This window comes from Aulonocara sp. 'chitande type north' Nkhata Bay, linkage group LG1 (genome assembly GCF_057382095.1).
Source record: "Aulonocara sp. 'chitande type north' Nkhata Bay isolate Kocher_YH1m ecotype deep benthic linkage group LG1, A_spYH_male_GT1.1, whole genome shotgun sequence".
Taxonomy (NCBI): Eukaryota; Metazoa; Chordata; class Actinopteri; order Cichliformes; family Cichlidae; genus Aulonocara; species Aulonocara sp. 'chitande type north' Nkhata Bay.
In genome coordinates, this window is record NC_141344.1 from 2644903 (window position 1) to 2658628 (window position 13726).

Sequence of the window (13726 nt, forward strand, 5' to 3'; positions counted from 1 at the left end):
AGCAAGGCTGCTGTTATCTGCCTCTCACAGTCCTCAAAGGGCCTCACTCTGCCAGTCAAGCAGAAAGTGTCAGTTGCACAGTTCGGGTGGAGCTGCTCTTGGTGCTCCAGTTTCAGTTTGATCTCGGCTTTATGGAGCTTATCAGTCGCAGCTGCCTGTGGTTAGAAAGACGCCATAAAATGTAAAACACACCCCCCGTTCAGCTATCAGGAGAGAATATCATTCTCGGTTTGAACACTAAAATTATGAAACAAAGCCACTTCTGAAAGCATTTGTGGCTGTATTATTGACAGCACAGAGTAAATGTTCAACACAGTGATTATAACAGATGTGTGAGGAACCACATGGACAGGTGAGGAACATCCTGTTCACATACACTTGTACCGTAGAGCAGGTCAAAGTTCATCAGTAAATCAGCAGTGAAACAGCAAATACGCAGAGGGTGTTAAAAATAAAAAAGCAGAGATATGAAAACATTAAAGCAGAAAAAGAGGCAGCAAGTGAGCTGCTAGCCTGTAGCTCTGTGAAAATAGAGGTTTCAAACAGGTTGATTTGCTTTACAGCAAATCTTTAACAAGACAGTCTGTGATGCCACGTTCCAGTTTTAGTTACTCACAGTGATCTCTGATGGGTCTAAAATGTGTCAGAGCCTCATTATTAATGTGGACTAATGTTTTTGACATAAATCCCCATGACTGTCAGCACTCTGCCTAAAATTAATATACACACAGTAGGTTTAGTGCCCATTAAACTATGATCATGCTGAAGCCTCTGTTGGATATTAGAGGAACTGCAGTCTTTCTGCACATTTCTGAATAATTACCGATTTTTGTTAGCATTAATAATCACACATTTTTAGATTTAAGCAAAGACTGCAACATTTTGAATATGTGCACATGCAGTCTTTGTGCTTAGCTAAGCTAAGCAGGTCTCAGTTCCTGTGGGGGAATCCGGAGTCCTGTGCAGTGTTTGTGCAGTGTGTCTTTAAGCAGCTCTCACAGCAGAGTGTTTGTTCAGTCTGTCAATGAGTAAACGTGCAGCAGGAACAAACCCTCATAGCACCACTGAACCTGAACACACAGCTGTCTGCACACAGGTACGTCCACACTGCTTCTTAAACTTTAGCGCTCATACATTAAGAAAGTAAACTGAACTGTTGGAACACTCAGAGCTGCACTCGTACTCTGGAGCTGCCTGCAGTTATTCAACTGACATGAATGTAGATGAGAAAGTTGATGTGTTTTAATTCACAGACATACAGTCATAATGTCAGTTGTAAAGGAAATTAATGTGCAAACACTAATTATCCTAATATTAATGTGTCAAGAGATATCATAAAGTAACTATTTTACCAAGTTTCACATCTGAGGTTCTGTTATCTGTTACTTTTCTGAGCTGTCTTATGTGATAGCAGCAGCATCAGTGTGTTCTTGATTTTCACGTTTGACGTGAAAAATATTCTCATAGTGGCACTTTTAAGACCAGGAAACAGGTTAAAAGACAGACTGGCATCGTTTGGTATTCACACCAGAAAACCAGAGACAGATGATGAGGCAGCGGGCCCCCAGCTGCAGACCCCACCCTGTTCTATGAGTTACAGGCTGAAACAAAGGACTGTAATTTGGGGTAATTTGAGGCCAACTGTTGTGACTTCATTGTCTTTTATCAATACAATGTTGCTGTTTTGCACTTTGTCAGAACTATTTAGGGTCTCTTTATGGACTCTTAATGTCTCTTTTACTTGTTTTACGCCTCTTCGTGGCTTTTTTTTCTTTTTTGACTTGTTTGGCATTTTTCTGGGACCTCACCGTGCTCGTGCATACAAAGATGGAGCGGGTGGAGCGACAGCACCACCTCCTCGTACAGAACAGAGGAGGCTTCGCTGGAAGGCAAAGGGGCTTGCAAATGTGCAGAAACTGTGGCCCGGCAGGATAAAGCAGCTTAAATTGCTCACCCATCAGGATGTGGACAAGCCTGAGCCATCAGGTGATGTGGGCTGACCTTGAGATCAGGTGACCTGCTGGGACTGCGGCTCGCTTTTGTGGACGCTATAGGCTCGCTTTCTTTGCAAAAACAAAAAGAAAATAAACAGAAAGGCAGTCGTCTCCTTCATACGTGGAACTCCGTCTCCAAACAACTGAGAAAAGAGAAGAAATCTTAAAAAGAGCAGCCCCGCCCAAACCTTTCACCGCAGCTCTGATCATCATCGCACATGGTGATGATGTTTCCTGTTTTCATTCATTTATTCTAATCTCTTCATGGTTCGCCTGCTCTGTGGCCTTACTTCACTTTAAGTTCAGTCTCAAGTTCGATGGACTACGATGTGTCTGCGTATTTGAGTCGCAGCTCTGGAGACAGGCATTGGAGACAACAGGAAGTTCCCCCTGCGCAGAATAAAAAACAGCCCCAGCTGTTGAAACATTTAACTGATGTTTTGTCACTGCAACATTTAAAAGAAGAGATGTGGCGTGATAATCAGTGAGGTGGATACGTGTTAGCTTGGCTGTTTGCGCCTCGTTTCCTTTATTACAGTGAAATAACTGCGCTAAATGCAGTTTTTTCTAATCTGAACATGGCGTTCTCGCACCGCGACCCACCTCCGGCATCTGCTTCACTGTTTGTGTAACAGGAGTTGGTCAGGATGATTCAATCGCCGCTGAGCTGAAAGAACGAGTACACACCCGACGACGGACCGGCCTTAAAGCACACACAGGGTCACGTTTGATCCACGAGTGTGTTGCTTTGTGCGTTCATGACTCAGGGCTTTAGCACACAATGATATCAGTAAATTTGAGCTCATATTTGCTCAGTTATGTTTGAAGAGCGCATTTAAAGCATTCCTTTGATATGAAAACAGATCAGGTGGGATTTATGTTTCAGAATAGGTCAGAATAAAGTTTCTGACCTTTGACCTCTGCTGATTGTTAGACCTGTTAATGATCAGAGAAACTGAGGATAATTTACATCTGATGCTAATTAAAGTTCTTTACAAAACACTAAAATGCAAAGTGAGTTTCTTGGAGGTCATAAAGTCTCCAGGTCGTCCTCACTCATCTGCGTTTTCTCTCCTCTCAGGGATCATGGCAACCGGACCAGACGCCATCGAGCTGTGGCTCCTGCCATCAGGAGTGGTTAGCTTCTTCATCCTCCTCCTCATCCTCTCCATCTTCCTCACGGGTCTCTGCAGCGACTGCGGCAGGTCAGCAGTCTTTCTACATCACAGAATGATGAAATGAATGAAAATGAAAAGTTTAACGTGATTATCAGAGTCAATCTTAAACAATCCAGTAACATCTGAAATGATCAGTGAATCATTAAAACCTGATCTGACGCTGTTGTTTGTTGTTTTTCAGACATTCGTTTGAGCTTCAGGATCTGGAAGTGAACAGAACCCCGTCAACGCTCATCAGCGTGGTAAGAGACGAGTTTAACGACCTAAAACCTCTGATGGGACAGGGCGTGGCTTAACTTGTAGTCTAAGGAGCTTGAGAAAGGAAAGCTTCTGGACTTCTTTAAGTTGCTTGAAGACGTTTCACATCTCATCCAAGAAGCTTCTTCAGTTCTAGGGTCAAATGGTGGAGAGTCCCAGGCTACGTCCACACTGGCCCGGATAGATTTGAAAACGGCGTTTTTGTCTGAAAACGCTCCGCGTCCACACTAGCGTTTTCAGTCATTTTCACAGAGTTGTGCGTCCACATTGAAACAGCCGAAAACACTTACGTTCTAGTCCTGTGCATGTGTGAAACGCAAGAAGATTCGACCTGCCTCATTTCTGTCTGCTGCTTATTTACTTTCCGGCTCTTTGAAACGTTGTGGCAAAATGTCGAGGAAAAGCAGCGAGTTTTTAAAATGGACTAACAATGAGGTGGAGTTGTTGCTGCGAGTAACACAAAAGTACAAAGTTGCAAAAGCGAGAGAGAATTACAGAATTTGAAGAAAAGCTCTCTGGAGGATGTGCAGACTGATATTAATCTTTAATAGGGCCGTCAAACAAAACAACTGCTGCATAATGCCCTCCGCTATCTTAGTATAATTGGTCACATGACTGCATCATATGACTAACATGCGTCATCGTTTTAGAAAGTCTCTGTTTTCGCCGTCCACACTGCCACGCCCAAGCACCATTTTGAAATGTATGTGTTTTTGAGAGCGTTTTGAAAACGCTGTATTTGCCGAAACAGAGAGAAAACGATGCATTTTTAAACTAATATGCATTAGTGTGGACGTAGCCCCAGATTTAAGCCCTGTGGGAGTGTCCACCCCAGGAGGGACAATGGACCCCCTAATGGTCCTCTACCTAATCACACGAGCCATTGTGAAACCTGGCCCCACCCTATCATGTGATTTCCTGAGGTCAGATGGCCCAGGATGTGAGTGGGCGTTAAGGCGTCTGGGAAGCATCTCAAAACTGGATTATAGATGGCAGAGAGTTGGTGTCGTAAGCCCCGCCCTCTTTTCAAAGATGGCCATTCACAGTGGACATAGATGCTTCTTTCACTCCTCTTTCAAACCATCTGTCCTCTCTGTCCAAAATGTGAACATTGGCATCCTCGAACGGTTGACCTTTGACCTTTGGATGCAGATGGACAGCCGAGTCTTGTCCCGTGGAGGTGGCTCTTCTAGGTAGGGGATCATTAGGGGGTCTTTTGTCCCTCTTGGGGGGGGACACTCCCACAGGGTTTAAATCTGGGACTCTCCAATATTTGACCTTAGAACTGAAGAAGCTTCTCGGATGAGAGGTGAAACGTCTTCAAGCAACTTAAAGAAGTCCAGACGCTTTTCTTTCCAAGCTCCTTTGACTACGATGACCTGGATGACTGAGAACCTTCACAGACATAGTTAACCTGTCGTGTTGATTGACAGGTGAAGCTGGAGGAAGTGAGAGAAAACCCAACGATCAACGAGATCCAGAACGACGAGAAACGTGAGCAGACTTTTCAGCTATACTAAATGAAGTTTTAATGAAGTAGTTTCATCACATTTTCAGGTTCGTGCGACGGAGTTTACTTCAGTTTTATATAAGCAGCACCAAACTGCATGTGGAATGAAGTCAGGGTGGAGGAAGAGCTCACAACACCTCCAGAAAATAAAAGTCTTTGCAGAAAAATGTCTTTTACGCGTGAGTGCACAGAGGTAGACGAGTAATGGCCCTGAACCTGAAGATCGGAGGTGAAATGAATACCTCCTGTGCTGGAAACGATGACCACCAAGGAAAATAAGTCAGAATTTACTGCGCTAACAGCTACTGACCGTCAGCGAGAGCCGATTCATGTCAGTTAACAGTTAACCCTGTTAGGGACCCTCCCTGGAGGAGCCACCTGGGGGCGCCACAGACTGAGCAAGGTCCCACCAGGCAGACAGCAGACTTTAACTAAAGACATTTAAATTATACGATTCATGAGGTCAAATGAATGATGAGGCTGGGAAGACTGTTTTATAGTTTCAGAAAAAAAATATGAATGACTTCCTGTGTGCATTCCCACCTTTAACATAACTTTATTCTTCCAAAGGAAAAATAAAGAATCACAAAAAAGAAGCTTTCGACCTCGAGCTGAAGGATCTTTTAAATTTATTCTGCATTTAAAGGAGAGGCACGTTTCATCTGTAGTCTCATTTTTCGTGCGCAGAAGCAGGAAGGACGAGATGCTCCGTGATTATCAGCGGAGCTGATTTAACGTGAGGTCTGCAGAAATCATTTCATCAGTGTCCAAATGTAGGAGGAAACAGGAAGTATGACGTTGCACTGATCCCCTGGTGGCGTGGCAAATTTCAACGTGTCGCCATGAAGCACCAAGCTGCTGTAGATCAAATTGTCCAATCAGGGTTGAGCAGCAGCCAGCTGCAGACCCTAATTCGCTGGAGGTTTAATCCTGTTAAAAGGGAGTTTTTCCTTCCCACCGTCACCAAGTGCTTGCTTAAAGGGGCTCATCTGATAGTTGTAATATTGTTGGGTCTTTACATTACAATATAAAACACTTTGAGGCAAGTGTTGTTGGGGCTAAATAAATAACAGCGACTTGAATTTAATCAATGTGCTTTTTAAAATAAATAAATAAAAAGATGATGTCCTCACCTCTCGCTGTCTCTCCGGCTCCCGATGTCCTGACTCTAAAGTCCCGACAGCTCCATCGTACCTGAAACTAAAGAATAAAACAGATGACATGAATAAATATAAGTAAATAAGAAATATTCCACATGTGCACAAATGAGGCTCATTAACAGGTTCAGTAAGAATATTTAATGGAGTTTTCGTGTAGAACAAGATGCTTTTAGTTTGCTCTCATGCTCGATTTTCTGGCTTCAGGCTGAATCGCTTTCATGAACTCGTGATATTATTTTTTAATGAGAACACTTAAAAATTAAGAAACTCGGTGAAGAAACTCAGATTGCTGAATGTCCCATGATGCCTGTGTTTGTGTGTTCAGAGTCACGTCCTGAAGAGGAAGTCTCAGTGCAGTTCACTCCCTGGAGGAGCCACCTGGGGGCGCCACAGAGCCAAGGTTTTATTCTCTGAAGGGAGAGAACGAAGAAACCACAGAAACTACTTTTATTGATCATCGTGATCTGATCATTAGTTCCTAACTGTCGTCTGTCTGTTCACAGATCAAAACGCTGAGCACATCTACCACGCCATCGGAGGACACGGCACCAACCCGGACATATCATCACCAGCAATGCCGGCCAATCACAAGCCAGCCAGAGCACATGACGCCGCTCTGGAGGATTTTAGCAACTACGACGGGGATTCGGTTTATGCTCAAGTCAGCAAGAAGCTGAGCTCCAGTGCTTCACCTCCACCTGTCCATACACCTGCGGAGATACCGGTACAGGAGGAGGAGCCTTCACCTCCGCTGCCCGAGAGGACGGCAGAGATGGAGGGATGATGGATGAAGGACGAGAGACGGTGTGAAGAGACAGAGAACGAAGGACGCCAGGTCCTCCCGCACGCATCATTAACGCCAAAACCTGAAAACGACATCTGCCAATCAGAGTGCTGGAACCCTAACACTCATGACATCACAGCGTCAACATCTCAGCTTCAGCGTCTTGATGTGAGGTTGAATTTCTAATGAAAAGGAGACACGTGTCACACGTGGAGTGACATCAGCGACTCGCTGAATCTGAACACAAGTTCAGAGAAAAAAACACGGAGCACGATTCAGGAACAGCAAAGACGGAGGGAAGTTTCTCTTCCATGGAGGGAAAAATATTTTTCATCTTTATTGTGGTTCAGCAGAGTTTTCAAGCATTTTTATTTTTTCAGAATCAGAAATACTTTATTAATCCCGAAGGAAATGTCCTGATTTTTATGTCCCAATGAGCCTTAAAATTAAAGACAATTTAGATAACTGGCCAAAAAAGTGCCAGAGGCTGTTTCAGAGTAGATGCTAAGTGGCGAGAGTTGTTTCTAGAAGGACGTTGGGGCAGATTCCACTACAAATATATATTTATGTATTTAATTCAAATTCAAATTTTTATTTGTCACGTACACAGTCATACAATTTATAATATACAAACAGTGTGACGGCCTGCAAGAAAACTGCAAAGAAAGCAAAAACACATCTACATGAAAGGAAAGATGATGAAGGACGGAAACCTTAAATAAAGTTATAGAAAACAATTTTTGAAAGTCTTATGAATGAATTGTTGTTGAGTTGTTTTCAAAGTAGATCCATAAGGTGAAACCTTTACCTACATTAAGGTAGCGCCATTACCATTTTGCCCTTTTTGAGACAGAATTGATCATTTCTATGATCGTGGGGCGATCGTGGCTCAAGAGTTGGGAGTTCGCCTTGTAATCGGAAGGTTGCCGGTTCGAGCCCCGGCTTGGACAGTCTCGGTCGTTGTGTCCTTGGGCAAGACACTTCACCCGTTGCCTACTGGTGGTGGTCAGAGGGCCTGGTGGCGCCAGTGTCATTACAAATGCCCCAACAGCACAAACATGGTCCAGAGGTCCAGTTTAGGGTCAGGTGAAGCCTGGCTAGCAGCTACGGCCACCTGTGTCACCATCCACCTATCAGTCAAAGAGGCCACGCCCCTAATAATGCAAACTAAGCATTAATAAACTTTAAACAGCTGTGATGAGGCAAACCTGTAATTTGTGGCTGTGGCCGTCCAAGTCCACTGACAGGAAGTGTTCTCAGAGAGAGCCCGTCCTCCTCCAACCAGGCCAAACCTTCATGGGGTCTTTGTTTGCGCCACCACTCCCACTGAGCAGCGTTTGAGTGATCTTGCTGGAGTGTAACAGCTCTCAATTGTCTCAGTGAGGGAATAAACTGCAGCATGGCGGTGGGTCACATGACTTGCTGTTTGAGACACAGGAAAGGAACCAGAGTAGATCAGTTTACACGTCACATTTTGCTGCTTCCGTTTATTAAATCTTCCCTCAAAGCCGACATGTTTATGTCGGATTTCACTGCCTCGTGTCCAACATCGTGACATCGGTGTGAAACACTGAAGCTGAGCTTCTCTCACCATGTGCTGTTTGTATATTCCTGTAATCAAACCGTGGCCCCATCCTCGTGGTGACAGGAGGTGATTTCTTCTGAGCTTTATCATCTGACTGTAAGTGAAGTTACAGCATTTAGAAAGTCACGCAGAGTCACAGTGAAACCAGGAGAGGATGCAGTGGCGTCCAAATCACAGCTGAGGCTTTGTTTGGACATGTTTTCGCTTCTGAGACGCTTCTGCTCTGTGATGACGATCTGTCCGGTCCTCGTAAAGACACAATCAGGTCTGAGACTTCACACAAACACAAAGCTTCTGTGGAAGAACAGGGAACTTTATCAGGAAGTTTTAAATGAAAGAGGAAGTGAGGACAGTTTTGTAAGGAGGGAGGGAATTTCTGAAGCTTTGGGACATTTTTGTAAGGTGGAGATGCCCTGCAGAGCTTTTGTAGGACTTGTCTGACAGAGTTGCACAGATGTCCCACAATTATCACAGATGACACATCACCCTCAGCTTAAGCTGACGACTCCATGGCAAAGCCTGTAGCTGTGTGATGTGAGACGGCTGCGCCTCAGTCAGGGACAGAACTTTAAAGGTTTGAGGTCCAGATCCAGGTTCAGGGATCTGTGAGAGTGCCGAATCAGTGACAGACAAACAGGGTAAACATGTGTGTGTGTGTGTGTGTGTGTGTGTGTGTGTGTGTGTGTGCGTCAGATCCTGACATCGTGTGAGTCAGAGTTAATCAGAAGAGTTCAGCTGATGACTAAAAACAGTGAAACTATCAGCAGGCACGTTTACCACGTCCATCAGCTGCCAGTGGACGTATCCGTGGAAACGAGGAGTCTTCTTCACACACAGACTTTGGTATTGCAACCACAGAGGTGAAGAAAAGAAACGCACCTCCTGACTGACATCATGTTACGCACAGCAGTTATGAATGAGGTGATTTTGGGGTGGGGTTCGGCTATGACTATTTTCTGGAGAACAGAGTCCTGTTTTCTGTCTTCGCTGAGTTTAACATGTCACAGCGGCGGACACTGTTTACATCATACATGCTTCTCTTTGGTAAAATTATTAGCAAACACATTTTTTTTTCATTGCTATGGAGATAATAACCTGTCATATTCGACTATTTTTATAGCACCAACTCACCTCGAGGCGCTTTATATAAGAAGGTAAAGTTATTTAAATCACAAATACACGATATTGTGAGAAGTATTCACTCACCCATCCAAACCATTGAATTCGGGTGTTCCAGTCACTTCCACAGGTGTATAAAATCAAGCACCTCAGCATGCACACGGCTTCTACAAACCGTGACAGTTTGCACCTGTGCAACAAGTCCAAATATTTCCTCACTACTAAACCTTTCACGTTCCGCTGTGAGTGGGATTATATCAAAGTGGAAGCGATTGGGAGTAACAATAACCCCGCCATGAAGTGCTAGGCCACGTAAAATCACGGTGTGGGGTCAGCGGATGCTGAGGAGCATAGTGCACAGAGGTCGCAGACTTTCTGCATCCAAACTTCACGTGGCCTTCAGATTAGCTCAAGAACAGCGCGTAGAGAACTTCATGGGATGGGTTTCCATGGCGACCAGCTACATCCAAGCCTTACATCACCAAGCACATTGTAAATGTGGGATGCAGTGGTGTAAACATGCCGCCACTGGACTCTAGCGCAGCGGAGATCTGTGACCAATCACACTTCTCCATCTGGTGGTGCACGTGTCTGAATCTGGCGGTTGCCAGGACAACGGTACTTGTCTATCCTCATTGTGCCGAGTGTTTTGGTGGAGTGGGGTTATGGGTTGTTTCTCAGGAGTTAGTTCCAGAGAAGGGAACTCCTAATTCAGAATTTATGGTCGAGCGGAGCGAGCGCCTCTGCTGTGGGCTCCACTCCTGCCCGTCGCCTGCAGTGAGCTCTGCTGTCAGATGGAGGCGGTGTACAAAGTATGTGCTGCAACCAGTCTGTGGGCCCCTCTTGCTCATGTTGTTGTTGGTCCGTAAGCCAGCTGCCAAGGAGAGTGAAGTTCTAACACACCGGGCATTAAAAATAATGAAAAGTGTCACTGCAGCCACTCTCTTTATTTTTTTATTTTGCAGTTTTTTCCCGCTTCTCCCTGCTGAACTCTGCTATCGCTCCCTGTTCTATTCCTGCCCACCTATCAACCAGCCAACATTCAGCAGTCACATACGTGGACCGCACGACAGCAAATGTTCCCCCCCTCGGTCCGACCTAGAAAACATTTATGGGATTAATACCCTGTTAATAATTCAGCATACCAAGACTGTTTCATGTTCCCAACTTTGTGGGAACAGTTTGGAGATGACCCCTTCCTGTTCCAACACAATTGCACACAAGGTAGGTTCAAAAAGACGTGAATGAGCCAGTTTGGTGTAGAACAGGGCTGCCCAATCCCAGTCCTCGAGAGCTACTATCTTGCAGCTTTTAGATGCATCCCTACTCTTCAGCATGCCATCGTGTTTGGCAAAGGCCTGATAACAAGCCATTCATTTGATTCGGGTGTGTGGGAACAAGGATGCATCTAAAAGCTGTAGGACGGTAGCTCTCGAGGACCGGGATTGGGCACCCCTGGTGTAGAAGAACTTGACCGGTCTGAACAGAGTCTTGACCTCAAACTGACAGAACACCTTTTCATCCCACCTTGGGATTAATTGGAGATTGTCAGGCCTTCTCGTCCAACATCAGTGTGACCTCCCAAATGTGCTCCTGTAAGAACGGTCAACGATTCCCATAAACGCTCCTAAACCCTGGGAAAGCCTTCCAGTTATAGCTGCAAAGGGTGGGCTGACATTAAATTATGGATATTAAACTATGGATTAATAGTGGGAGTTACAAGTTATTATACATCTGAATGCAGATGTCCAAAATGCTGGGCATCCTCTGCACACGGCCATAAACAATCAGAAGAGTCTGTTCAGTGACAGGTTGCTTCTCCCAAAGACAAGAACTAACAGACTGAAAAACTCCTTTGTCCCACACGCCATCAGACTGTTTAACTCCTCTCTGGAGGGGAGAGGGAGGGGAGACAGGAGGACAAAGGAGGGGGGAACAACTAAGCTGTAGTGCCTCTTCACCTCACTGTACAATACCTTGTGCAATACTTTTTGTAAATAGTCAACAGTGCAATAGACTCAATACTTGAAATGTGCAATTCACTTGTATTTTTATTTTTTATTCCTATTTATTCTATTTATCCCCTTCGTATATTTTATTTATATTTGTTTCTGTATTTATATATGTGTGTGTGTGTGTGTGTGTGTGTGTGTGTGTGTGTGTGTGTGTGTGTGTGTGTGTGTGTGTGTGTGTGTGTGTGTGTATATATATATATAACAATTCTGTAACTGTAACTTCGGTCGTTGCTGTGCTTTTTTTGGAAGTCGAATTTCCCAGAGGAACCCACCCGAGGGATTAATAAAGTTCTATCTTATCTTATCTTATCTTATCTTAAAAGCTTATTGCAATACAGTGAATGTTTTTAAACATAAAGGCTGGATGAACCTAATATTCTTCCTCTAAGTTCAGACAAACTGATGTTATTATATTTGACTTATAAACCTTAGAAAAAGGATTTCTAATCACACTGACTCGGACAGCATTAAATAAACTCGGCCATTTTAACATCTTTCTATTCACATACAAAGCCTTGAATAACCATCGTATCATCGCAGCAGAGCACAATCTTTGCTCTCGCTCTCTCATAGTTTCAGTTTTCTTCTCCTCCCTCTTCACTTTCTCCAGTAGGGCTGAGAATCGTCACTGATTTCTAGAATCGATTCGATTCAGATTCACAAGGTCCCGAATCGATTTGAATCGGGGAAATTTTGCCTCAGACAGTCAGAAATATTATAATTCAGATCATGCATCAGTACATTTCCATATTTTTATATCTATAAAAAGGAAGCTGACACTTGTGAGACTTTATCAAAGGTGTGAGCATCACAGTGAGGCTAGCTGCGGATAAAACACAGAAAAACATGAAGGTGATTTTCCTGGCCTGGATTTTATAAAAATATTCTGCAGTAGATCAAAAATGAAAGAAAACCATTAATCAACTTATGAACATTAGCTGATGCTGCTGACGTGAAGCAGAGCAAAGTTACAGACGTTTGATTACAGACACAGCGTTTCGCAATTTTGCATAATTTAAAAAAGTTTAAATTTGTTCAGTATTGAACGGCAGAAATGAGGCTTTCTTGTCAGAAGTAAGTAAAAGGAAACAAACAGCGGCCGACAGCCTGTAAACTACGGTAGACTTGTGCGTAACAAGCAAGCGATTAATGCAGAAAACAGATTTTTAGACGGGAAACTGTTGTTGAAGTACAGAGAGAGAGAGAGAGAGCTGTGCATGAAGTGTGATTTTATCCTGGTGGAAGCAAAACAGCGACAGTCAGAGTGAATTCATGACGATGTTTATGTGAAGCGTAGTTTGGATCTTCTTTTGCTGCTGGTTCAGTCAATATTGTTGGGAGAGAGATCAAACCTGCAGCTTCAGAATCAGTGCAAAAAGGGCGTAAACACAAAGCGCGGACCCGCCGAAACATCAGAATCAGCGAGCTGTCGGCTTTCAGCCCCGACCGTGTCCGCGCCGTCGGGTGAGAAAATCACATCTCACTGATCCTGATGCGTCGGCGGGTCCGCGCTTTGTGTTTACGTCTCTGTGCAGAATCCGTGTTCCTGCTCTCATTTACTGTTTCAGCTGTTTGGTGGTTGTTGAAATTTTGTGAGGTTTAACCTGAGATTCTGGCGTTTCAGGCAAAATAAATTTATATTAAAAAATCGATTCAGGATTTTAATGAATCGATATCACGTTATCCAAGCCAGAATCGATTTTAATCGATATATCGATAATCAAAACACAGCCCTATTCTCCAGCCTGTCACAGCAGATCGCTGCCCCTCCCTTCACATAGTTCTGTTGGGGGTTTCTTCCTGTTAAAAGGGAGTTCTTCCTTTCCGTCCACACGTTTAGAGTCTGAATGTCTAAAACTGATGAGAGAATCAGACTGAGAGTTATTCACCGAGTCATCTGACTGCTTCGGGTCTATCACGCCAGAGTGATGTCATCATCAGCTGATTAAACAACCCTGCATCCTGATGATGAATAGACCTTAAAAATAAGCTCTGCTATGCCCCAGGCATACACAGAAATGTGGCTCCTCAGGATAAAGAGGAGGCCACGTGTGCTGATAATGATGATGATAACTATTGGTTATAAATTTTTGAATATCGAGCCATGTTCAGGTTAACGCCTT

At 44.1% G+C, this 13726-nt stretch overlaps 1 protein-coding gene across 1 annotated transcript; it reads left to right on the top strand.

Moving 5' to 3' along the window:
* The first annotated feature begins 988 nt into the window (after positions 1-988).
* On the top strand, positions 989-8657 carry LOC147338484 (uncharacterized). The gene is made up of 6 exons (XM_086291704.1): positions 989-1096; positions 3076-3199; positions 3354-3414; positions 4864-4924; positions 6426-6500; positions 6604-8657. The coding sequence occupies exons 2-6, from the start codon at positions 3081-3083 to the stop codon at positions 6882-6884; spliced, it is 597 nt and encodes a 198-aa protein (XP_086147830.1). The 5' UTR covers positions 989-1096; positions 3076-3080; the 3' UTR covers positions 6885-8657.
* The last annotated feature ends 5069 nt before the right edge of the window (positions 8658-13726 follow it).